We start from the raw sequence: 16,285 nt of genomic DNA, 5'->3' as shown, positions 1-16,285 counted from the left end.
TAAGTGTAACCTACCTAATGATGACCTAAAACAAAAGAAATTATTAATTAGAGTCCCTAAAACAGAATAAATAATTATAAAAATAAAAACCTGTAAGAGAAAAAATCAAATTCAATGAAAATAACCGAATTCAATAAATATAGAATAAGTGTAACCTACCTAATGTTGCCCTAAAAAAAAGAAATTATTAATTAGAGTCCCTAAAACAGAATAAATAATTATAAAAATAAAAACCTGTAAGAGAAAAAATCAAATTCAATGAAAATAACCGAATTCAATAAATAATAGAATAAGTGTAACCTACCTAATGATGACCTAAAACAAAAGAAATTATTAATTAGAGTCCCTAAAACAGAATAAATAATTATAAAAATTAAAACCTGTAAGAGAAAAAATCAAATTCAATGAAAATAACCGAATTCAATAAATAATAGAATAAGTTTAACCTACCTTATGATGACCTAAAACAAAAGAAATTATAAATTAGAGTCCCTAAAACAGAATAAATAATTATAAAAATAAAAACCTGTAAGAGAAAAAATCAAATTCAATGAAAATAACCGAATTCAATAAATAATAGAATAAGTGTAACCTACCTAATGATGACCTAAAACAAAAGAAATTATTAATTAGAGTCCCTAAAACAGAATAAATAATTATAAAAATATAGTCCTGTAAGAGAAGCAAAATCAAATTCGATGAATTAAAAAATCATCAAAAACAAAAAACGATACCAGACATTCACCCATGAGGTAGTGTTCTTACCACGTTTTTTTTAACGTAGTCTCCCCATTAGGCCTATTCCACTGGTCAGTTGAAAATTCAATGAAAATAAGCGAATTCAATAAAAAATATCGACGTCCCTCCACCACCCCTCTCAATACTAATGAGAGGCAACAATCTTAATAAGTGTACCAAAAACAAAAGAAATAATTAATTAGAGTCCCTAAAACAGAATAAGTAATTATAAAAAAAAAGTCCTGTAAGAGAAAAAAATCAAATTCAATGAAAATAACCGAATTCAATAAAAAATAGAATAAGTGTAACCTACCTAATGATGACCTAAAACAAAAGAAATTATTAATTAAAGTCCCTAAAACAGAATAAATAATTATAAAAATAAAGTCCTGTAAGAGAAAAAAATCAAATTCAATGAAAATAACCGAATTCAATAAATAATAGAATAAGTGTAGCCTACCTAATGATGAGCTAAAAACAAAAGAAATTATTAATTAGAGTCCCTAAAACAGAATAAATAATTATAAAAATAAAAACCTGTAAGAGAAAAAATCTAATTCAATGAAAATAACCGAATTCAATAAATAATAGAATAAGTGTAACCTACCTAATGATGACCTAAAACAAAAGAAATTATTAATTAGAGTCCCTAAAACAGAATAAATAATTATAAAAATTAAGTCCTGTAAGAGAAAAAAATCAAATTCAATGAAAATAACCGAATTCAATAAAAAATAGAATAAGTGTAACCTACCTAATGATGACCTAAAACAAAAGAAATTATTAATTAGTGTACCTAAAAGAGAAAAAGGTCATTTTTAGAGATCCTGTAGCAGACAAACAAATGTAATGAAATTAAAGTATGCAAAATTAAAATTCAAAGAAGCTTGAAAAATATAAAAAATCACAACGGGTCAGTTGTGATTCTGTTCAATTTAACAAAAAAATCAGCAAAAAAAAAACAACAAAAAATACCAATACTTTCACCAACGAGGTAGTGTACTTTGCGCGTTTTTTTTAACGTGGTCTCCCCATTAGGCCTATTCCACGGGTCAGTTGTGATCCTGTTTAATTTGAAACTAGAGTACCTAAAACAGAATAAATTATTAGAATTATAAAGTCCTGTAAAAGAAAATAAGCGAATTCCATAAATAATAGAATAAGTATAACTTACCAAATGAAGACCTTAAACAAAAGAAATTTATAATTAGTGTACCTAAAACAAAAGAAATTTTTTATTAGTGTACCTAAAACAGAAGAAATTCATAATTAGTATACCTAAAACAGAAATAAGTAAACTTTAGAGATCCTTTAGCAGACGGTAGTGTACTAAGAGCGTTTTTTTACACTCCCTGCTAAAAAATCATTAAAAAAAAACAAAAGAAAATACCTACACTTTCACCCATGAGGTAGTGTACTAAGAGGGTTTCATTTACACTACCTGGGTGATTTAACTAAAAAATCATAAAAAAAAAAAAAAAACAAAAAAACAAATAAAAATACCAAAACTTTCACCCATGAGGTAGTGTACTCATCGCGTTTTTCTTTAACGTGGTCCCCCCATTAGGCCTATTCTACGGGTCAGTTGTGATCCTGTTTAATCTGAAACTAGAGTTCCTAAAACAGAATAAATAATTATAATTATAAAGTCCTGTAAAAGAAAAAATTCTAATTCAAAGAAAATGAGCGAATTCAATAAATAATAGAATAAGTGCAACCTACCTAATGATGACTTAAAACAGAAGAAATTCTTAATTAGTGTACCTAAAAGAGAAATTGAAAAATATAAAAAAATCACAACGGGTTAGTTGTGATCCTGTTCAATTTAACTTAAAAAACATCAAAAAAAAAAAATAAAAACAATACTTTCACCCATGAGGTATTGTACTAAGTGCGTTTTTTTTAACGTGGTGTCCCTATTAGGCCTATTCCACGGGTCAGTTGTGATCCTGTTTAATTTAACTAAAAAATCATTACAAAAAAAATACCAATACTTTCACCCATGAGGTAGTGTACTTAGCGCGTTTTTTTTAACGTGGTCTCCCCATTGGGCCTATTCCACGGGTCAGTTGTGTTCCTGTTTAATTTAACTGAAGAATCATAAAAAAAAAAAAAAAACAAAAAACAAAACAAAAAAAAATACCAATACTTTCACCCATGAGGTAGTGTACTTAGCACGTTTTTTTTAACGTGGTCTCCCCATTAGTCCTATTCCACGGGTCTGTTGTGATCCTGTTTAATTTAACTTAAAAATCATCATAAAAAAGAAAACAAACAAAAAAAACCAATACTTTCATCCATGAGGTATTGTACTTAGCACGTTTTTTTTAACGTGGTCTCCCCATTAGGCCTATTCCACGGGTCAGTTGTGATGCTGTTTAATTTGAAACTAGAGTATCTAAAACAGAATAAATTATTATAATTATAAAGTCCTGTAAAAGAAAATAAGCGAATTCCATAAATAATAGAATAAGTATAACTTACCAAATGAAGACCTAAAACAAAAGAAATTTATAATTAGTGTACCTAAAACAAAAGAAATTTTTTATTAGTGTACCTAAAACAGAAGAAATTCTTAATTAGTGTACCTGAAACAGAAAAAAGTAAACTCTAGAGATCCTTTAGCAGACGGTAGTGTACTAAGAGCTTTTTTTACACTACCTGCTAAAAAATCATTAAAAAAAAACCAAAGAAAATACCTACACTTTCACCCATAAGGTAGTGTACTAAGAGGGTTTCATTTACACTACCTGGGTGATTTAACAAAAAAATCATAAAAAAACAAAAAAAAAAAACAAATAAAAATACCAAAGCTTTCATCCATGAGGTAGTGTTCTCATCGCGTTTTTTTAACGTGGTTCCCCCATTAGGCCTATTCTACGGGTCAGTTGTGATCCTGTTTAATTTGAAACTAGAGTACCTAAAACAGAATAAATAATTATAAAGTCCTGTAAAAGAAAAAATTCAAATTCAAAGAAAATAAGCGAATTCAATAAATATAGAATAAGTGTAACCTACCTAATGATGACCTAAAACAAAAGAAATTATTAATTAGAGTCCCTAAAACAGAATAAATAATTATAAAAATAAAGTCCTGTAAGAGAAAAAAATCAAATTCAATGAAAATAAGCGAATTCAATAAAAAATAGAATAAGTGTAACCTACCTAATGATGACCTAAAACAAAAGAAATTATTAATTAGAGTCCCTAAAACAGAATAAATAATTATAAAAATAAAGTCCTGTAAGAGAAAAAAATCAAATTCAATGAAAATAAGCGAATTCAATAAAAAATAGAATAAGTGTAACCTACCTAATGATGACCTAAAACAGAAGATATTATTAATTAGTGTACCTAAAAGAGAAAAAGGTCATTTTTAGAGATCCTGTAGCAGACAAACAAATGTAATGAAATTGAAGTATGCAAAATTAAAATTCAAAGAAGCTTGAAAAATATAAAAAATCACAACGGGTCAGTTGTGATCCTGTTCAATTTAACTAAAAAATTATCCAAAAAAAAAAAAAACAATACTTTCACCCATGAGGTAGTGTACTAAGTGCGTTTTTTTTAACGTGGTGTCCCTATTAGGCCTATTCCACGGGTCAGTTGTGTTCCTGTTTAATTTAACTGAAGAATCATAAAAAAAAAACAAAACAAAACAAACAAAAATACCAATACTTTCACCCATGTGATAGTGTACTTAGCGCGTTTTTTTTAACGTGGTCTCCCCATTAGGCCTATTCCACGGGTCAGTTGTGTTCCTGTTTAATTTAACTGAAGAATCATAAAAAAAAAAAAAAAAACAAACAAAAATACCAATACTTTCACCCATGTGGTAGTGTACTTAGCGCGTTTTTTTTAACGTGGTCTCCCCATTAGGCCTATTCCACGGGTCAGTTGTGTTCCTGTTTAATTTAACTGAAGAATCATAAAAAAAAAAAAAAAAACAAAACAAAAAAAATACCAATACTTTCACCCATGAGGTTGTGTACTTAGCGCGTTTTTTTTAACGTGGTCTCCCCATTAGGCCTATTCCACGGGTCAGTTGTGATTCGGTTTAATTTGAAACTCTTGCATAATAATGGATATTATCAGAGATTGAAAAGATTAAAGCAATTTAAGTTTAAAAAAAAGTAGTGAAATTTAATCGTCCGAGTCGTTGCTTTCAAATTCTTCATCTTGTTTTTTTTGATCTTCTTGTTCTTGTTCTTCTTCATCTTAATCCTAAGTGCATGTAAATTACGTTAACAGCGATGTATCGCATGTCGCCTCGTTAGTATCAAACGGATCCTCCACTGTTGGCGATTCAATATTCCCCTTTTTGCAGTTCCAAAAACTTGTGTTCAGAAGTTTTTCCGTCGCAGATGGAAGTAAATTTTGGACTGGTTCTAACGAATTGTTGACTATCTTCCAACTGCAGTCTGTAGGGCCTAGCTGATAACCATGCCACACTTTAACTTGGTAATATACCCGAAAAAGATGTTGATGAGCAGCGACCTAAAGTTACAGTTGTATCAATCCTGATAAATATAATCATCGAAATTTCGCTTCATTATGGGATCACGGTCTAATGTACATACATAAATATCACCTGTATTTGACAAACACGAGTTGGAAAATTTCAAACAGAGATGTTTTATATTAAATATACTTTTATTTTTACTCGTTCTCATTCACTCACAGTCACAGCGAGTCAGTCACGTGGCTACAACAGATTATTATTTATTTATTGTGATTTTGTTGTTTACAACATTCTCAAATATTAAAATTAATTATTATTTTAAAAAAAGGATAAATCTGACATATTTTATTTATCTAAAACATGACATCGAAAAGTGTACCGACTTGATTACTATAACCAATCAGAAAAGAAACAGATGTATAATGTTGGCGAACTTCTCCAAAAACATTTATAGTCTACTTCGGAAATTTTCATTAACTTTAAAAAATTCAGAACTTTAATAGGGCCGATTCTTAATATTTTGTCTACTGCCAGAGGTGATAAGTGATACCGAACAAAGATTTAAGAAAAAGTTGCATAGAATAATTAAAAATTCGCAATTTTTAATTATAATTTCAAGGGTATTCCCGACTGCAGTGCACTCGACCTTCTATTTATTCAATCAAAGATTAAATTTTCTATGGGAAAGAAAAAACAATTTTAATTTTTAAATTGTGAACATCTGGCGAAACATATTCTACGCTATTTGAAAACTTTTGGCAATTAATATTATATTTATTTAATCATCATTTATTAAAACTTGACGAAACATGACTGTCACTTTTTCTTCGTCATAATAAGAACAAAATTATCTATCTTAAAAACACAGACACAGGGTATTTAAATAATTTAATTCCTTAGTTTTGAATAATTTTTAGTAATATATGATTTTCAAATGTTTTTGGCTATAATCACAAAACTTTTCATTTTCTAAGAATTTTTTTATTTATTTTTATTATATATGAATTGGCAAATAGATTTTCCATTTCCCTTGCAGGTGGTCAATGAAAAACAAAAACAATTTGGCAATGTTTATCATTGTATAATAATTTCTATTTTCATTTAAGAAAATAATTATAATTTTTAGGATCAAAATGATGAACAAGAGTTGGGAAATAATAGAGCTACTTCATATATGGAAGCTATGAAACAACCTCTAATTGAGAAAAAATCGAATAAATCCGATGAAGGGCATGTCGTCGTGGTATGTTTTTTTAGAAAATTTCGAACAAATTTTGTGTATTGTCCATTGGGTTTTTTATATGTGCAAAGGGGTGTGTTTAATGTTTGTAACAGTTTAATTTAGAGTGGTGCATTGTAAAATTGCAGTTAACTGTTTGATCAACTTTAATTCTATATAAAAATGATATAGAATTCTTGGTTGCAGAATAGTTTATCGTTAAACCACTATAATTTAATCAGTTGTTTAATCATGGATGGTGGTATGACTTGTGGAGACAGTATACCGTGAGATAAAAAATAGCGGGTATCTAACAGCTAGTTTTGAAATAAACGTGAATTTAAATTATCGATTTTTTTAGATGGATTGCAATAATTAATGGGATTCGTATCCAGATCGGAATATCGACACATTTTTCGGGTTAAGAGGGTTGTCTATTTCAAAAGATAGTGAAGATTTTTGTATCACTGATCAGTTCGATATAAGTCTAAAAATAATACATTGGAATTAAAATGCACATAAATTTCAAGTATCAAAACGAATGAAGAGTTAAATAAATTTTTTTTATTATATTTAATTGGCTTAATAGACTTAAGTCATACAAAACAATTGACTTAAAACATTTTACTATTTAAAGAGGCTTTATAATAATTTATGATGAACGAATTGTGGCGACATACAATTCTATTAATAAAACATTCTTGTAATAATTGTTTAATTTTAATTCTATTGATTTCAATAAAAATTACATTTCCGTAGATTAATTATTGGAAACTTTTTTTTTTAATGTAATTTTTAAAGGAAATTATTTATCAATTAAAATTTTTAATCAATTTATTAGAGAGTGTAATGACATTTTTTACCGGGTGTTACAGAATAAATGGTCAATAATCTAGGAGGCGATAAGGTATAAATTTCTGACTGGTCATCAGACCAAGCTGCGTATCAATTTGCGTTTGGCTTATAAATGAAAAATAAATAAATATTTAATAAATTTAAAGGTTAAATAAAATGAGCTAAAAATATTAAAGTAGGTAATAATTATATTTACAATTAACTCACTTGCCATGATGAATTATTAATAACTATAGGTATATTGGTAATATCAATGTTTGTTTACCTTTATAATTTATGGATTACTACAGGTATTACCTTCTGAATACTAATAATAATTTGTTAAAAAATTATTAACAAATATCACTCTAAAACTTTTGATTGGCACAAAATATATAATTATTAAGGTGGCCTTACAAAATACTCAAGGATTCGTAAAATATAGATTCTGCAAAATTTAAAAACGAGTCATTTTTTGTTTTGTTTAAAGGTACACAATCCTAGTGTTCATTGTAAGTGTTTTCGTTGTCAAGTGGAGGGAAGTTTTGGATTTGATGAAACTCGGTGGTTGGGATAATTTTGACCCAAAAAGTAAAAAAATCGGGTTAATTTAATGATTGGATGCGGAGTTTCTGAGATATCGCAATATTTGGATCGATTTTAGTCCGTATCTCAAAAACTATTAGACCAGTCAATAAATGCACCCGATTTTTGAACTTTTTGGGTCAAAATTACCTTATAAACTGAGTTTTATCGAAATTGGAGATATAAAAAATTTTTCGATTTTTTGCAATTTTTTTAAGGGGTACCCCTTTGAAAAAATCGAAAAAAACGTAAAAAAAAATTTGTTTTGGAATTTGATGAAACTCGGTGGATGGGGTAATTTTGACCCAAAAAGTATAAAAATCGGGTTTATTTAATGATTGGGTCAAAATTACCTTATATACTGAGTTTTATCGAAATTGGAGATACAAAAATTTACAGCCTCCACCCTCTCCCGATATACACAGTTTTCAATTTTGTTAAATGTAAAATAATCATATTTCATTGAGTATATCAGAATAGTTGGTCATGATTTGTTTGACATTTACTATTTTAATTGTTCACAGAATTCTTTAACTTATGGATCAAAATGATAATCTTAGATCTGCTCCATCTATAGTCATCATTTGACCCATAAATTATCGATTTCTGCAAAGATTGAAAAAATCGTAAATGTTAAATTAAATTAAATTTTTTTATTTTTAAAAAATATATCTTTATAAATTATAATTCATGTGTTATTCTGATATATCAACATATGAAAGCATAACAAACAAACATGCTTACTTTCACATTTATAAAATATATAATTTAAGTAGTAAATATAACATTAGTATAATAAAATTTTCAAGGAAAATTATCAATAAAAAAAATAAATAAAAATTTTCTATTTTTAATAATTATCGATTTTGTAATAATAATTATGATTATCTTTTATATGTTTTGATTTATTATTTTTATGATCAAAGAACGTGATCATATAATAATAATATATCGAATAATGGTGACAGAGGGTGGGGGGTGGCAGCAGAGGTGAGCTTATTATGAGTGATATGTGTTAATGAATTTATTAATAATAAAATTATTTGACCTTATTATTAATATTTTTATTGAAAGTATGTGATTTTTATAAACTTTTATATCTATTGTTGTAAAATGTATTGGGGACTGTTAAAAATATACAGGGGGTGTAAAAACTGGACAAATTGATAATTTAATTTATTATGGATGTATTACACTCTCTTGGCTGATTTTAAAAATAGATAACTTTTTTCAAATTTTCAACTTTTCAATTTTTCTATTTTCAGACGGAATCAGAATGTTCATGCGAGGAAGCACAACGTTTAACAGACGGTGTAGGTGCAGGTGATGGAGCCTCGGCCGGTGGGGGTGGGGGTGATGATGAAGATGTCCTATCGTATTGTGATTATCATGATTTTCCACCACCGCCCGACGGTGGCTACGGCTGGGTGATTGTGTTTGCATCATTTATATGTAACATGATCGTGGATGGTATTGCGTACACCTTTGGTGTGTTCTTAAATGAGTTCGTGGTATACTATGGTGAGGGGAAAGGACAAGTCGCATGGGTTGGAAGTTTATTATCGGGAATGTATTTAAGTGCGGGTAAGTTGTATTCATTTTTTCATATCATTAAAGCTGATCAAGGAAATCTAGAAATTATAAAATGAAACTATTAAAAGGTTTTCTTTTTGAAAAATTGACGGATATCGCCTAAAAGTGGTATGAATTAAGGTTTGTCTCAGAAATTATACGTTCGATTGTCAAATGGAATTGATTGGTATCCGATTTTGATAAAACTCTGTTGATGAGGTAATTTTGACCCAAATATTACAAAAATCGTATCCATTTGACTATTAGACGAATAGTTTCTATAATATTGCCTAAAATTGCTCTGAATTTGGCCATATCTCAGAAATTACACGTCCAATCGTCAAATTAACCCGATATTTGTAATTCCTGGGTCAAAATTACCTTATGTATTGAGTTTTATCAAATTCCGAAAAAAAAATTTGATGTGATTTTTTCGAATTTTTTCTGAGGTATCCCTTAGAAAATTTGTTAAAAAATACTCATTTTCAATTTGAATATTACTCAGTAATGACGTCACTAAATAAATTATTCACAATGTTGGTAAAAAATCTACAAACATAAATTGGTCAATCAAATTATGATCAATCAATGTCAGAATCAGAAACCTGATATCCAGCTTTCTTATTTTTTGTTTACCCATAAAAATGCGAAAAAATCAACAGCGAAATTTATTACACTATTAAAATATTGAAGGAAGACTATATGTAAAAAAAATTCGAGGTAAATTCTTTTCTAGTAAATAACGATGATGAAAATTAAAGTAATAAAAAAAAAAATATGGGTCAGTTGATTATTAATGAACTATTTAATTGCGTGTCTTAATTAATTTTACACGATAACTTAAATATAACTATTCTTCACTGGTTCCATCTGGAAAGTTGAAGAATTGTATTTAAATTATCAGAATTTTAATTACAAATTGACTTAAAGCAATTATTTTGGAAAAAAAATAAAAACAAAATAATTAAATTAAATTGATGATGAATAAAGCTATTTCTTTTAACACGATTTTGTTTCACCGAATTATAATCAAATTGGAAACAAACTTCGATTTAAGGATACCGTAACTTCAAAAGGACTTAGCTTTTTTTAACGTGGTGTCCCCAGTAGGCCTATTCCACGGGTCAGTTGTGATCCTGTTTAATTTGAAACTATTGAAAAATAATTGGTATTATCAGAGATTGAAAAGATTAAAGCAATTTAAGTTAAAAAAAAGTAGTAAAATTTAATCGTCCGAGATGTACACGTTTCACCCATGAGGTAGTGTACTTAGCGAGTTTTTTTTAACGTGGTGTCCCCAGTAGGCCTATTCCACGGGTCAGTTGTGATATTGTTTAATTTAACTTAAAAATCATCAAAAAAAGAAAACAAACAAAAAGTACCAATACTTTCACCCATGAGGTAGTGTACTAAGTGCGTTTTTTTTAGCGTGGTTTCCCCATTAGGCCTATTCCACGGGTCAGTTGTGATCCTGTTTAATTTGAAAATTATTCTTCTTGTTCTTCTTGATATTCTTGTTCTTGTTATTGCTAATTTCTTGTGTGTATATTTTTGTTTCTAGGTCCAGTTGTATCGGCGCTTACGAATAAATTTGGATGTCGTGCTGTTTGTATGGCGGGGAGTGTAATATCAACAGTAGCCTTTGTATTATCAATATTTTCACCAACTGTTAATATGTTGATGTTAACGTATGGTGTAATGGGAGGTAAGTTAATTAACACATCAAATTATTGCAAAATTACCATCTTGGCAAACTTATTTTTTTGGGTTTATGACAATAAAAAATGAATGTTTATGTTAAAATTAAAAATTTATAAAAATATAATATGCCATAGACATTGCATATGTTTAATGCAATGATCTTTAGTCTGGCGTTCAATGCACTTCGTATAGTTAGGCCGCGATAGGGTAACTTCAAAAGTATTAATGGAAAATTATTTTAACACAAAACTTTACCAAAATTAGAAACTGTATCTCGGCGTTTTTATCGAATTTGTAACCGCAATATTTTTATGGTTTGTTAATCCAATATTGGCCGCCCAACTTCGACTCCTTAAGTTTGAGAAGCAAAAAGATCTATCGTATTTGCCTAATATTTTTACGTTTAGCGTCTAAACTACGCAATGAATATATAAAATTTATTTATATCAACAAAACATTGACTATAAGTCTGTACTAAATTAAAATAATACATATAATAAAAAAAAAAAATGGCGATAAAAACAATATCTCATATATATTGGCTTCTATAATCTAAATACTACTAAAAATATTCCATAAACAAAACTCTGCGGTCATATACCTTTTACGAACAAAAAATAAATTAATGGTACAAATAATAAAAAGTTGGGGGTTATAATAAATTTATATTTCAAAAGAGAACAATTTTTTAAATGTCGAGTGTACATAAACCTTTAAATTTTCTAGGTATTGGATTTGGTTTAATCTATTTACCAGCGGTGGTATGTGTGGGCTACTATTTCGAAACAAAACGTTCCTTAGCAACTGGTATCGCTGTATGTGGTTCCGGATTTGGAACATTCGCCTTTGCTCCCCTAGCCACATATTTATTAGAAGAATATGGATGGAAAGGTTCAAATTTAATTTTAGCTGGTTTAATATTAAATTGTGCCATTTGTGGGGCGTTAATGCGTCCCTTAGAATATCCAAAAGTTCCGAGTGTAAAACCATTGTTACAACGGATGGCCGAAGAGAAACGGTTTCAAATGGAGCGAGGAAGTATTGGGGGATCATATTTTATGGTACAATTGCCGGATGGCAGCATGGAGAAACGAATGAAAATGCCCATAAATATCGATCCCGGTGTACACTCTAGTTTTAATTTAGATCAATTAGTACCTGGTACACCGTTAACGCCCATACCAACTGTTCCAACATTACCCACAATCTCCGAGGTGAAAGTACAAGAGCAGAGTGGTAGTAGTTCTGGCAACAGTGTAAATGATTCACAAAATAAACAACGTCGTCCAAATCCACGTATTGCTGAACTACAGCGAAATGAAGGAAAAATGGAGACCAGTGCCAGTGATAAAGATTTGGAGAGTAAAAATAATGAAACGGAATTTACACAAGTACAAAGAGGAAACTTGCCACGAAATGTTTCGTCCCCAGCATTTACATCACATCATCAAGGTTTGCCCAAAAATGGTTCAGTACCATTTTTTGATCGGATGCGTAAAACTTCAGTTGGTGAACGGTATCGTCCAACATTGGGAGCGATACAATCGAAATCTCGAGGAAATGTTAATGGTGATGTACGAAAAAGTTTGCATTTACGATTATCGACATCGTCATTTACGGGCAGTAAAAATAATAACGCTGATGATATGGTAAGATATTTCCTGAAAGCTGAATTCCTCTTAGAAAACTTTATAGACAGTTCTTCATTATTCGAAAGTATCATCAAAAGTTAACGAATATTTTTAAATTTTCTAGGACAATGATAATATGTCATTTACTGCCTCAAGATCTTCAATTCCACGTCCAATGATGGTACGTCCATTATCCCGCAAGGATATCTTTTATTCAGGCTCCGTTGTGCATTTACCTGAATATCAATCGCAAAAATCTTTAACGAATTATCGTCAGAGTCAATTGTCAATAGGACCACGTGGATCTGCACGTGGTGACGGGGATGTTGAAAAAGCAGAACGTAAGTAATCATTTTTGTCGAAAACAACTTCGCAAAATCATTATGGGAAATAACTTTCGGGTAATTTACAGTCAAAAATCATTTCCTGTAAAGATTTTGTAAAAATTATTTTTAACCAAAGATAATCACCATTTTTAATTTTTCAGAATATGACCTATGTCCATGTTTTGTATTACCTGAAAGTTTTAAAAGTGCTTTAGCCGCCATGATGGATTTTTCATTGCTCAAAGATCCCGTATTTATGTTTATTGCGGTCTCAAATATTTTTGGAATGGCGGGTCTTTATGTACCTTTTGTTTATCTTGTGGATGCAGCAATACAATCTGTAAGTGAACTGTTTGAATTTTTAAAAAAAATTAGTTTCTTAAATAATCGTGATTTTTACTTAATGTACCGATTCCATACATCGCCCTTTATTGTGTATTTTACATGGGGCCCCTTTTCTTGTCAGTTTTCCAGAATTCCCAGTAGAAAAGAGGTAGATATTATCTTAAAAAACGGCATTTTAGCCGCTTGCAAGATTATCGTCGCCGAGAGCCTTTAAATTTATCTAATACGCCACTGATTGAATATAAGTAGATTTTCAAAAAAGATTGTTTTCAAAAATAAATAGTGACCTAATAACATTTTTGAATATTATTATGACTAATAAAAAATTAATGACAAGTATTTATGTATGTACGTAATAACTTGATTTACGAAATCGAGGTTAATTATTTTCATAAATAAAATGCAATGGCACTAAATAAAAATTTGTTTTTTTACAGGGAATTGAACCAAATTCTGCATCATTTTTAATATCAATAATTGGTATAACAAATACTGTGGGTCGTATTGCATGCGGATATTTTGCTGATTTTCCATGGGTAAATTCATTATTGCTCAATAATATATGTCTTGTTATATCTACTGTTGCCGTTTCTGCTACGCCTTTTTGCCAATCGTATGTATCGTATATAATAATGTCGATATTTTTTGGTATTGCTGTTTGTAAGTATTACTTTTGTTTTTTTTTTCTGATTAAGCATTTGTGAAAGTGAAGAAAGTTATTCGCAAATCACGTCACTAATTCTTTTTGGATTTGATGTTTCAACGTTCTAGGACTTTGATATCGGAAGTTTTTTTTAACGTGGTGTCCCCATTAGGCCTATTCCACGGGTCAGTTGTGAGTCTATAAAGTGACTGCCGTTTTTATTCGGATGCCTTTAACCTACCGGAGGGTAGAAAAATTTCATTTCATTCTTTAACTAACTTTCTTTACTTTCACAAACATTACCAATAAGTTGAAGCGAATTTAATTAATTCAAATTTTGCTCATTTTTCAGCCGGTTACATATCTCTTACATCAATTATTCTAGTCGACCTATTGGGTCTTGATAAATTAACCAATGCCTTTGGATTATTAATATTATTCCGTGGTGCCGCTGCCATAGTAGGTTCTCCATTAGCAGGGGCTGTTTACGATGCAACCAAATCCTACGACATACCATTCTTTATGGCTGGATTCTTGTTTTTCCTATCAGCGGTCAGCAGCTTTTTAGCACCATGTATGAAACGTTTCGTGAAAAAGGGTGAACCGCCAGTGACATTAGACGCGCTCACCCCCATCGATGAAGATGAAGAGGAAGAAGATGGTCCTATCACAATTGGACGACAAATTCCTGAAATTGATGTAACAGCTGCCAGTCCAATGAATCCAAATAGTGCACACGAAATTAAACAAATTGAATCAGTTTTGTAAAGCTAGTATAGTGCTCTGCGTGTCTAGTGTTTTGTTATTGTGCGCGTGCGTGTATAAAACGTGTATTTTAGTAATTTATCCAATGAACGAGTCGATGACATGTAAACCCATGTACCTCCACTTTCACGCTTGAAGTTGATTCTTGTCAAAATAAGCTTTGAACGCGAAAGTGGATGCCAAAAACATTTATTCACTGGATTAAATTGTTGTATAATTAAAAAAAACACTTGAACATTGTTTTTGTTTTCGAAAACGCGAATAAAAACTGTGGATTAAAACTAAATATAGCACAACAATAATTTTGAAAATTTTGTATGAATTTATGAAAAAAGTCCTTTAAAAGGATTTCAAATACTTTAAGGTTTAATTTTTAATAAGAACTGGGGTGAAAATATGTTGGTCAAACCAAACATTTACAAAGATTTTAAGTTTTTCTTTTTTTTTAAATGTCGGAGTTTTATGTGTCGTTAATTGTTATCGAATGATTTTTTTAGACAACTTCAGGTCTCTCTGTTTATAATAAATACCAAATATTTCTTAAAATTCTGGAAGAAGAATGTCGATTAGCCATGAAAACGAGACATCCAGTTTAAAATTTACCTTATAAATGCCACACGATCAAAATTGAATTAATTTTTATGGCAGGAGAGAGCGCAAAAATAATATTCCAGAAGATTCCAGAAATTCCAGATTCTTAGACGGAATTATTAGTGTGTCTTACTAAAGATAATTACTATTTCATGGCTAGTGAAACCATTAACTAGAGATATCCCACGGGATGTTTCTCTCTCTCATACTATTTTTGTTATAGATATAAGCCCTCATACATAATTTTGATGCATAAGTTTCGATTTTAATCCGAATAAAATTGGCCTACCGAAAAAAATTTTAACAAAATTATTGATTAAAATCGAAAAAAATACAGTTTAAGAAATTTCGTGTAAGACATTTGAAAAAAACTAAAATAACGAAACGTAGACGATAGATAAAATAAAGATAAATAAATAATCCAGGCCGTAGCAACGGTTTTGTGGACACTGAAATGTTTACTCGAGATATAGATAATCTCCCATCGGCTTATTGAAAAATTTCTCAATGTAGGAAAACTACAACTTTTGTTTAAGTTATTTTTTGATTGATTAACTATAAAACGAGCTATTAGCCAAAATAGATTAAAATGGTCCACGCTATATATAAATTTTTGACCCATCAGATGAAGAGTGTTTTGAGCTCCTTAAAAATAGGAAATGATCTCGAGTGCCTTCAGTATCTACAGAACCTATGCCAGTGCCTACACTAAAATAAAGTGAACTTATTATTGAATTTATGTTTTTTTTTTAAATCGCCGTTCAGTCAAAATCTTTCAAAATTTTCAAATTAAAATTAAAAAAAAAAAAAAAGATTTTATTTTCTAGATAAAAAAAATGTACAAATTATATTTTATATAAAAAAATAATTTTA

At 29.6% G+C, this 16,285-nt stretch overlaps 1 protein-coding gene across 3 annotated transcripts in view; it reads left to right on the top strand.

Moving 5' to 3' along the window:
- Positions 1 to 15,939, top strand: part of LOC123301696 — a 98,350-nt gene extending 82,411 nt beyond the window's left edge. For 2 of the 3 annotated variants that reach the window (XM_044884552.1, XM_044884553.1), the window contains 7 exons: positions 9,104 to 9,422; positions 10,972 to 11,115; positions 11,838 to 12,760; positions 12,867 to 13,083; positions 13,230 to 13,408; positions 13,851 to 14,073; positions 14,409 to 15,939. In XM_044884552.1, coding sequence (XP_044740487.1) covers positions 9,104 to 9,422; positions 10,972 to 11,115; positions 11,838 to 12,760; positions 12,867 to 13,083; positions 13,230 to 13,408; positions 13,851 to 14,073; positions 14,409 to 14,824 — 2,421 coding nt within the window. In that variant the 3' untranslated portion in view covers positions 14,825 to 15,939. Of the gene's footprint in view, positions 1 to 6,332; positions 6,444 to 9,103; positions 9,423 to 10,971; positions 11,116 to 11,837; positions 12,761 to 12,866; positions 13,084 to 13,229; positions 13,409 to 13,850; positions 14,074 to 14,408 lie in introns of those variants that run through there. The other variant, XM_044884554.1, reaches the window with a different exon arrangement.
- Positions 15,940 to 16,285: the final 346 nt, after the last annotated feature.

The sequence above is a fragment of the Chrysoperla carnea genome, chromosome 5 (assembly GCF_905475395.1).
Source record: "Chrysoperla carnea chromosome 5, inChrCarn1.1, whole genome shotgun sequence".
NCBI lineage: Eukaryota > Metazoa > Arthropoda > Insecta > Neuroptera > Chrysopidae > Chrysoperla > Chrysoperla carnea.
This window is presented reverse-complemented; position numbering and strand designations above follow the sequence as displayed.